We start from the raw sequence: 10077 nt of genomic DNA on the forward strand, positions 1-10077 counted from the left end.
GGAAAGGGCAAGGTTGGAAAAATGTTCCAGTTGGAGACCCATTTTTTTTTTCTTTTGAACAATATCCTCCAAGAAAATCAGAGCATAGTGGGACTGCCCAATAATTGGAGTAATTCTTTTATTTTTCACCAATAATTGAGGCTAATTCACCCATAGATAAACTTTAATTTACGTGAAGTACACGCACACTTCTTCACGAGTGTGCTTATTTTATAACGTCTAATAGCCAATAGCCAATAGCCAGTTGGATTGTCCGACAGTGTAATTGCCTAATTGGCATACAGCGAAGTGCGCTTGACACAGGCAATAGCTGTTCAGTAAATCCGTGTTTCTAAGGGCAAATCCGTCACTCTAATCTTCCATTATAATCATATACGGCTCTGTTCACTTTTACTCCATCTGTTTCAATTCATGTGAATTTATTTCCTTTTTAATCCATATCAAAATAAATTACCTCTTTTTTAATTTAAAAACAAATTCACTTTATGAAATAATTTACAACCACACAAATATTCAAGACTTATTTTGAACCACAAGTTTTAAAAGTCTTTACTCTTTCTTAAATATCGTGTCCAATCAAATGAGTTCACATAAATTGAAACAAAGAGAGTATTTGTTAGACTTCACGCTCCTTTTAACAAATATTAAATGAAGTACCTAGTTAACTACTCTCTCAGTCTTATAATAAATGTCACCTTAGCCCAAAAAAAATATATTTCATAATAAGTATCATTTTAGAAAATCGAGACATAAATTGACTAGTTTTTTCAAACTCTACCCTTAGATAAAAACTGATAAGTTGAAGTAACATCTAAATGATTATTGGAAAAGCCACATAGTAACTTGGTATTGTTGGATTCCCAATGTCAAAAGGATTACTACTTATGCATGCTCTAATCAAGAGGAAAAAGTAATTTATTTTTATTATACAAGGGTAATTTAATAAATTTTACATTACATTACATTATTGGTTTCTTAATATGTCTGTTTTTTCCTAAGGTGACACTTATTATGCGACGGAAGGAGTATAATACCCATTAACTATTACTTTTTCGTCCCTATTTATATGAATATGTTTGACTTGATACAAAGTTTAAGAAAAAAATAAAGACTCTTGGATTCTGTGGCCTAAAACAAGCAGAAGAAACTTTTGTGGCTAGAAATCATTTCGATAAAATGAGAATTTTCAGAGTTAAATTATTGCTAAATATTAAAATGTATCATTTTTTTTGTGATTGAATAAAAAAAAAAGAGTGTCAAATAATATGGGGAACGGATCGTTAATATTAAAGGTAAAACAAGAAAAAAAAATACTTTCTCATAAATAATTAAAGTGGACAAATAAAAATGAAAGTCTATTTTTAATATAAAGGTATAATCCAGCAACATACAGTTCACACAGGCAATGGCTGTTCAGTAAATCCATGTTATTCTAAGGGCAAATCCGTCGCTCTAACTTTATCTTTCACCATAATCACCTGATTCCATCGAATATGTACGATTCTCATAATTTTCATAAATTACAATTAACGAAATTTCCCAAAGGTTCAAAATTTTGAACAAAGACAAATTAACAGAGACATTACTTTGTGTGTGTGTGTGTGTGAGAGAGAGATAGAGAGATCATATTTGGTATACTGACATATTTTACAGATCTCTCTCAATCTCATTTGCTATGGGTCTTTGGGAAGCTTTGCTCAATTGGTTACGAAGGTATATATCTCCGATCTAATTCCCTTTTTTTTCTTTTCCGTCTTATTTAATATTTATATCCAAAGCGAGTACTACAACAACAACAACAGCATACCCGTATCAGTTGCGGAGTCAGAATTTTAAATAAGGGGTTCAGAAATATAAACAAGTCGACAAAAGAAAGAAGCCATAAAAACTAATTTTCACCTTATCCGAACCCACTCGCCCCTTACTAGCTCTGCCCCGGTCCATATAATCCCACAAGGTGGGGTCTGTGGAGGGTAGAGTGTACGCAGACCTTACCCTACATTGAGATTTTTGATAAGACCCTTGGCTCAAGAGAAGGTGTAAAGACAACAATAATAACAGGCAGTAATAGCAATATATAATAAGATAAATGCAGCTAAAGAAAGAAAGAAAGAAACAATCAAGTTATTATAGAGAGCTAAAAAAAAATAAGCAAAAGCACAAAGATAATAATGATAGAGTGGAATGAAATATAATATAAAGGACTCATAATGTTAGTTTGAGATTGAGCATTAAGTGATTGATTGATTGTTTGGTTTAATATAAAAAGTTTGGTATTCAAAGGTGTGGCCTGCTGGTTAATTAAGTAAGTTGAGAATGATGAGTTCTCGGGTTTATTTCTTAGCGGAGGCAAAAGATTAGATGATTTCTTATCCGGTATGTGGAATTAGTCAACAAGCTGACCCAGACATCACGGTATATATAAAAAAAAAAAAAAAAAAAAAAAAAAAAAGACCTCTTCGAGCTCTCTGCTGTTAATATCATTATGAAAAATAGAGTTATTTGGTACCTGTTGCTGATGGGAGATGACAGGTATCTCGTGGAATTAGTCGAGGTATGCTCAAGCATGCCCGGACATCAAAAAAAAGTATCATTATGAAACGATTCCTCTGAAGGAATTCTTTTGCGTGCTGATAATTTGGAATTTTATCAATTGAATATTGATTTATGATTGCTGATACTTGTATTTTTCTAGTTGTTTCGGGAACGTAAATTAGTTGATATGTGTAACTCTACACGGTTGCCATTAATAATTATTGACTCTTCGAGACATAAGTAATTAAAAGTGTGTTCTCTCAGTAGTAATTGAGATTGACGTGCAATTTAAAGAGACTCATTTTAAGGTGGCAAGTGTCATTGATTTACTAAGGAATCTACAACTTTTGCCATGAAACTTGGATCACAGTGGTCATCAAGTGGCCTCATGTTTTAGAAATTTATATTGCCGAGTTAAATGGCATGCAATACACGGAGATAGAGCCAAGTGTGGAAAGGAGATCAAGAGCAATATTCTTAGTCAACTTTCCCAATGCACTTCACTCGTTATCCAGACTCCTCCCCTGCGCACAAGGATATAGAAGAAGTGTCATTGGGGTAGCTAGGTGCACAAAGCATTCTGTGCTTACGCAGAGTCCGGAAAAGGTCCTCAAGGGAGTGTCAATTAATTCTATGACAAGAAATTTTGATTTGTGGTTCAACCTAGTACTGTTTAACCGACGCTAGCACTACTTGCAAATTCATTCAAATTTCTCGTAGTGGATTATTGGAAAGTTTGTTAATTCGTTTGTTCTAATCGAGCTGGGGACTTCCATGTCCTCCACTGAACAAAGAGTTTGCATAAGGTGCCTGTAGCTTTTTTTTCTGTTTTTATAACAGTGGTGTCGGGGCCAGCTTGCGCGCACCTCAACTAATTCCACGGGATACCTACCACCTCCCTTCAGCAATAGATACCAGGTCCACCAAGGCTAGAACAACAACAACATACCTAGTGAAATCCCACAGTGTGGGGTCTGGGGAGGGTAAAATGTACGCAGACCTTACCCCCATCTCGGAAGATAGGGAGATCGTTTTCCGGAGACCTCGCTCAAGAGAAAACATGATGAAAAAAGGTCGGATAAGCGAGAAACGGTTCAAAGCAATACGAAAATGAAACTAACGAAAGCGAAAAAGCCATGATAAAGCAAGATGAGAAAACGGTAAACGGTAGCTACCACGGATAAATACGATAATTGTGGTACACGGACCAACATATAGTTGCACGAATCAAAGGACAAGAAAATGAAGATCAAAAGCGACTACTAGTACGACGGGATACGTGAGACTACCTACTAGCCTTCTACCCTAATCTGAGTCCTCCATAGCCTCCTATCTAAGGTCATGTCCTCGGTAAGCTGGAACTGCGCCATGTCCTGTCTAAGTATCTCTCCCCAATACTTCTTCGGCCTACCTCTACCTCTTCTGAAACCGTTCATAGCCAACCTTTCACACCTCCGCACTGGGGCATTTGTGTCTTTCCTCCTCACATGCCCAAATCATCTCAGCCGCGCTTCTCGCATCTTGTCCTCCACTGATGCCACTCCCACCTTATCTCGAATATCTTCATTCCTAATCCTATCTCGCCTGGTGTGCGCACACATCCATCGCAACATTCTCATTTCCGTAACTTTCATCTTCTGGACGTGCGATGAAGCGAGCCTCCATTTCACCCACCCTGCACCAATACGATGCGTGACATCATTGTCAATAGCCCCATCTCCTTGTACAATAGGCCCAAGAAACTTAAAACTTCCTTCCTTTTAGATGGCCTGGGTACCCAACCTCACTTCCACGCCAGCCTGATGTGTCTCGTCACTAAACTTGCACTTCATGTATTCTGTCTTGGTCCTACTCAACTTGAACCCTTTAGACTCCAGAGTTTGTCTCCAAACCTCCAGCTTAGCATTCACCGGACGTTGCGGGTCTCGTCAATCAGGACTATGTCATCCGCGAATAACATGCACCATGGCACCTCACCTTGAATTTGCCGTGTCAAACCATCCATTACCAAGGCAAATAAAAAAGGGCTAAGAGCTGATCCCTGATACAACCCTCCACCGGGAAGTGTTCCGAGTCTCCACCAAGGCTAGAACAAATGAGAATAAATCACCTAGTGTTTTTGTCTCTGCAGCAATTGGTTGCCTGGTCTCCAAGGCCTCCTCTCTCTCACAAGAAGCATAATTTATTTGTGTGGGTGACGGATGATCCCTATGATTGGACACCTTTCTATAGTTTGAAATAAATCTATCAAACAAATGCTTGGTGGCCCCTCTCTCTTTTATACATTTTTGGCAGTTAATGGTGCGCTATGTGCTCCATCTTATGCCTGAGCTGTCAATGCAGCTCAAGAGGGTTGGTCCAAGAGATGAACTGGATTGACAGACTAATTATTGAGAGATCTGCGATTATTTCCAATCCATCCAGTGTTAGTAGTTTCACGCCGTGTTCTGCAACTTGGGCCTCTTGCTATTTGTTTTCAGTCACTCGACTTAGTTTTTGTGTGTAGTTGTTACTTCTGCTTTGCGGCTTAAAGTTTGAGAACTGGAAGTATTTGTATATTTATTTTCAGAGGGCTTATAACACACGTTGGAGTTGCCATTTTGCTTATGCATTTGGACTTTGATTGATTTGGCTCTCCTTCTCTTATGAAAAGCTCATCATATCAGCTCACTGAACTTGTTTTTCCTTCAGCCTCTTCTTTCAGCAGGAAATGGAGCTTTCTTTGATAGGGCTGCAGAACGCAGGGAAAACATCACTTGTAAACGTCATTGCTGTAAGTAGATAAGTGGTGATTGTTCTTCTATGCTTATTTTTTCCGTATTCTTCTGCTTTCATGTACTCTGATGAAATCTGATGCCTTAGTAATATTTGTTCAATCTGTCATTCTTAGACTGGTGGATACAGTGAAGACATGATACCAACAGTAAGTTGTCATCTTCCTAGCTCTTAGTTGTAAGCCAATTCCAATTTCACTGCATCGTTTTGATATGTGATAATAATACAAAGTCTGTTGGATGTTCAGGTTGGATTTAACATGCGGAAAGTGACTAAAGGAAATGTGACTATAAAATTATGGGACCTTGGAGGTCAGCCCAGATTCCGCAGCATGTGGGAAAGATACTGTCGTGCAGTTTCTGCTATAGTGTATGCATCTATCTTCAGCTTATTTGATTACATTGAGTTGATGCTATCATGCTACTTCCTTCCTTATTGATCTTTTGTAGATGGAAGTAAATGAATCCACATACACGCAAATTCACTGCCTTTTTTTTTTTTTGATTGCTTCATCGTTATGCATAATCATAATACTTTCGGAGGTAATGGAAGAGTAGACAGCGGATAGTAGATCATTGGTCTTGTTCTTGTTTTGTTGCGTTTAGTTTTCTCCAACAATGGTTTGTTAAAGAACAGCCGCCAGTTCAAATTACCTAATCAGGCTTTTGACAGATTCATTTCTAATATACCTTAGGGGTGGTAGAATCCCTTCCTTTTAGCCGGTTTTTTCGTTTTGTTTTTTTAAATTATGAAGGAATTCTACTGATTATCCTGGTAGCCATTGTAATACCTTGTTTTTGAGTTGTTTAAATGTCCCTCACTGCAGTTACGTTGTTGATGTTGCTGATCATGATAATGTTAGTATTTCGAGAAGTGAAATCCATGACCTGCTGAGCAAGCCATCATTGAGTGGTATTCCATTGCTGGTATTGGGTAATAAGATTGACAAGCCTGGAGCTCTTTCCAAGCAGGCTTTGACTGATCAGATGTAAGCATATAAAATTGCACACACATTGGTGTCACTCTTCTTTTACTAGCTTGTTTGGCCGAGCTTCCAAAATATGCTTAATTTTATAAATGCTTTTTCCTAGAAGTGCTTTTGGAAAAACTACTTTTTAGAGAGTAGCAGTTTGTGTTTGGCTAATCAATTTTAAAAGTACTTTTGCCAATACTGTAGCAACAATTTATGCTTGACCAAGGTTCCAAAAGTGCTTCGGGGGAAAAACAAAAAATTTCAACCTCTAAAAAACAACTTCTACTACTACCTAAAAGCACTTATGTTTTTCCTAAAAGTTTGGCCGAACGCCACAATTCTCTAAGATAAGTACGTTTTTTTAAAAATAAGCACTTTTGGCTTCCCAGAAGCTTGGCCAAACAGGCTAGTTGCACTATGGTTGATTAGGGAAAGGGGATGTTATTTACTTCCTTTTTGAACCTTATCTTTGCCTTAAGTTGGTAAAATTGAGAAGGAAGTTAAAGAAAGATGAGTTAATGATCAAAAACACACCTGAACTATCGTTTTTTTCGGAGTTTCACACCCCTACTATCAATTATTCCTTTATCGTACCTGAACTATCACCATCTATGTATTAAAACACACCTTAACTATCAGTTGCCCCCTTTTCCCACCTGAACTATCATCATCATTCGGGTAGGAAAAGGGGATGATTAAATACACCTCAACTATTAGTTGTCCCCTTTTCCTACTTGAACTGTCACCATCATTCAGGTAGGAAGGGGGATAACTGATAGTTGAGGTGTGTTTTAGTAATACATAGATGGTGATAGTTCAGGCAGGATAAGGGAACAGGTGATCGTTGGGGTATGAAACTCACGAAAAAGCGATAGTTTAGGTTTGTTTTTTACCATTATCTCATTTTCTCAAGAAAGATTTACTCATTTTGGCTAGTTGGTCGAAAAGTTGTGATAGCAAGCGAATTCCCTTGCATTTCCTTCTGTTTCTGTTCTTGGTTTGAACAAGATGAGACTCTTATCCCTCACGATACCCCCCCAACCCAATTTAACATTGCATTACATGTTTTCTTCATTTGGATTCTTTTTTGCAGGGACTTGAAATCTATAACAGATAGGGAGGTATGTTGCTATATGATATCATGCAAAAATTCAACCAATATTGACTCAGTCATTGAGTGGCTTGTTAAGCACTCAAAATCAAAGAGTTGAGGATGACAACCTTTCTTGTACTACTGATCTATTGAAGTTGCCAGGCTATTTATTCCTTCTACTGGTTTCCTCAAGAGTTTTCCTGTATGTAAAGTAAATTCTTTTGCCAATTGAAAGAGTTGGTACATGTATTTTCATATGTGATTATCCCACCCTGCGAAGTGTGTGCACCTCTTTCCTTCTATGGAGATATGATCACGAATGTGTTTTTTATTTTTTATTTTTTATTTTTTTATGAAAGGACAACTTCTTTGATTTATTTGAAGAAACAAATTGATTTTAATTACTCTATTTATACAGCAGTCTCAGTTGTTGACGCCAAATTATGACTTATGAGTGTGTTTGGTATAATCAAATGATATTTTTCCAAGAGTTTGAACTATATATTAAATGTAGCTCGGTCAGTCTCAGTTGTTGAGGCCAAATTATGAGTGGTTTGGTATGGCAAAATGATTTTTTCTTGGAGTTTTAACTGCGATTTCAGACTTCGAATTTTTTTTTGAAGTCCAGCACACCCTTCCAAAATTTTACTTTAAATGTTTCAAGCTAACATACTTCTTTAGTGCATTTTAGTTAGAAGTATTTTTGTCTAAATTTTATTTATATATTTAAAAAGTTGCTAAATTTTGTATAGTTTTCAAACGCTAGCTGAAGCTTATTAGCGGTCTAAAAGATGGCTAGTTTCCGATTTTCTTGGAGTTTGAACGGTCTCCCCGAATTCCGGGCTAGTGCCATGGAATTATACCAGTATCAATTTGTAACTTTTTGTTTTGTTTTGTTTGTCATCCGGTGGTTGATACCCGCATTGGAGCTCGACTAATTCAATTCGCACCACCTAGGGTCCATTCGGGGAAAGCCCAACCAAGGATATCTTTATACCCATGACTCGAACCTGAGACCTCTGGCTGTGGGAGGAGCAGCCTCAACCGTTGCACCACATCCTTTGGTTTCTAGATATTATGCTGAAGTTACAACTTGTACACTAAAATTCCGACATAGTGTGTAGGGTCTCGCTTGGCGAGAAAAGTGCGAAAGCCCTGAAACTTTAAATAAGTCTTGCTTGGTGCGCCAAAGGAGAGAAGTTGAATTCAGTTGCATAATTGAACTTGTCATAAGTCAAGAGCTTTTATTCTACGGGCATTGCTTTGCTTAGCCTCCCTATCTCTACGAGGTAGGGGTAAGATCTGCATACACTCTACCCTCCCCAGACTCCATTTGTGAGATTATATAGGGTATGTTGCTGCTGTTGTTGTTGTATTGCTTTGCTTACTTGCAATGAAAAGAAAACACTGATGGCAAATAGTAGCCAAATATAAAAGAGCAAGAGATTTTTGAGTAATTGGAGTTGATATTTCTGTTTTCAAGCTGATTTTTGGAGCTTCTACAAGTGACTCGATAGTTGCAAAAACCGAACTCCAAAACAGTATCACGGAAATTTCATTTGTATAAGTTGAGACTCTAGGACAACATCATAGAAGTGAAAGATGAAGTCTGCTTTCAAATGAAGAAGAGCAAAGAAAGTCTTTGTAACTGAAAATTGACTATTATTCAATTCCATTTCAAATGGCAACTATCTTTCAACAACCAGTCCTAAGAATGGCTATTTGGATAATTTTTCGAACTTTCTTACATTGAAGTGGAACTTAAAAATTAACTCGAACTTTTGATTCTTTTCCACTTTAAATGAGTTGAGAACAAATTGAAGATATTGAAAGAAACACTTCAGAAAGATGTGAAGGCTCTCTCTTTATATCTCGTTAGCAGAAACTAATCGAGTTCTGTTTGATCTCCCAAAAGCGGAAGCTGAATCAGTTGCAGACTACAACATAGATTATGCGGGGATGCAATCCTTGAAAGTTCACTGTTTGCAGAAGCCAATGTCCCAGGGTTTCCGTACTGAAATAAGGTACGGGTCTTTACCAACTTCCAAATATTCTATTTTAAGGAAGCCATCTTTTATGTTTATATAGAACACACAAAATGATGAAGTCATAATCTTCCTTGTTTCCTAACAATTGTCCCATTTTGGAGACATACGTTTATATAGAACACACAAAATGATAAAGTCATAATCTTCCTTGTTTCCTAACAATTGTCCCATTTTGGAGACATCCAGAGTTGAAGTCACTGAATCTGCAAATTGTCAATTCCTAGACCATATGATATACTATATCCGGTGAGTTACAAGCAGGTAAAAGGATACCATACACATAAATATTATATGTAGATAAAAAAAATAACAAATGTGTAAATGAAGAATGTCAATTCCTGTGATGTATGGTAGCTTATACTTAGGATGATTAATGTACCAGTAGATCAACTTAGCTAGAGGCTCAATTCAAATACACTCAAAATCTACAAGAAATCAAACGACCATCTATGGATCACAGGAAGTAACCTTCTTCAACTTTCGTTACCTCAACATAAACCACCCCCCCCCCCCCCACAACACCCAAAAAGCAAAAAAAAAAAAAAAAAAAAAAAAAAAAGAACCGTGTTGTGAATGGACGATGTGGATGCAATGGCCCGCTTGTGTACTGTAGAAAACACACCACTTCAAGTATTGTGTACTGTAGCAATAAC

The 10077-nt window shown here is 37.2% G+C and overlaps 1 protein-coding gene across 1 annotated transcript; it reads left to right on the plus strand.

Moving 5' to 3' along the window:
• Positions 1-1630: 1630 nt before the first annotated feature.
• Positions 1631-7696, plus strand: LOC132036014 (ADP-ribosylation factor-like protein 8b). Its single transcript, XM_059426233.1, has 6 exons — positions 1631-1713; positions 5227-5308; positions 5426-5458; positions 5558-5679; positions 6137-6298; positions 7377-7696. The coding sequence occupies exons 1-6, from the start codon at positions 1676-1678 to the stop codon at positions 7492-7494; spliced, it is 555 nt and encodes a 184-aa protein (XP_059282216.1). The 5' UTR covers positions 1631-1675; the 3' UTR covers positions 7495-7696.
• The last annotated feature ends 2381 nt before the right edge of the window (positions 7697-10077 follow it).

The sequence above is a fragment of the Lycium ferocissimum genome, chromosome 11 (assembly GCF_029784015.1).
Source record: "Lycium ferocissimum isolate CSIRO_LF1 chromosome 11, AGI_CSIRO_Lferr_CH_V1, whole genome shotgun sequence".
Classification (NCBI taxonomy): domain Eukaryota; kingdom Viridiplantae; phylum Streptophyta; class Magnoliopsida; order Solanales; family Solanaceae; genus Lycium; species Lycium ferocissimum.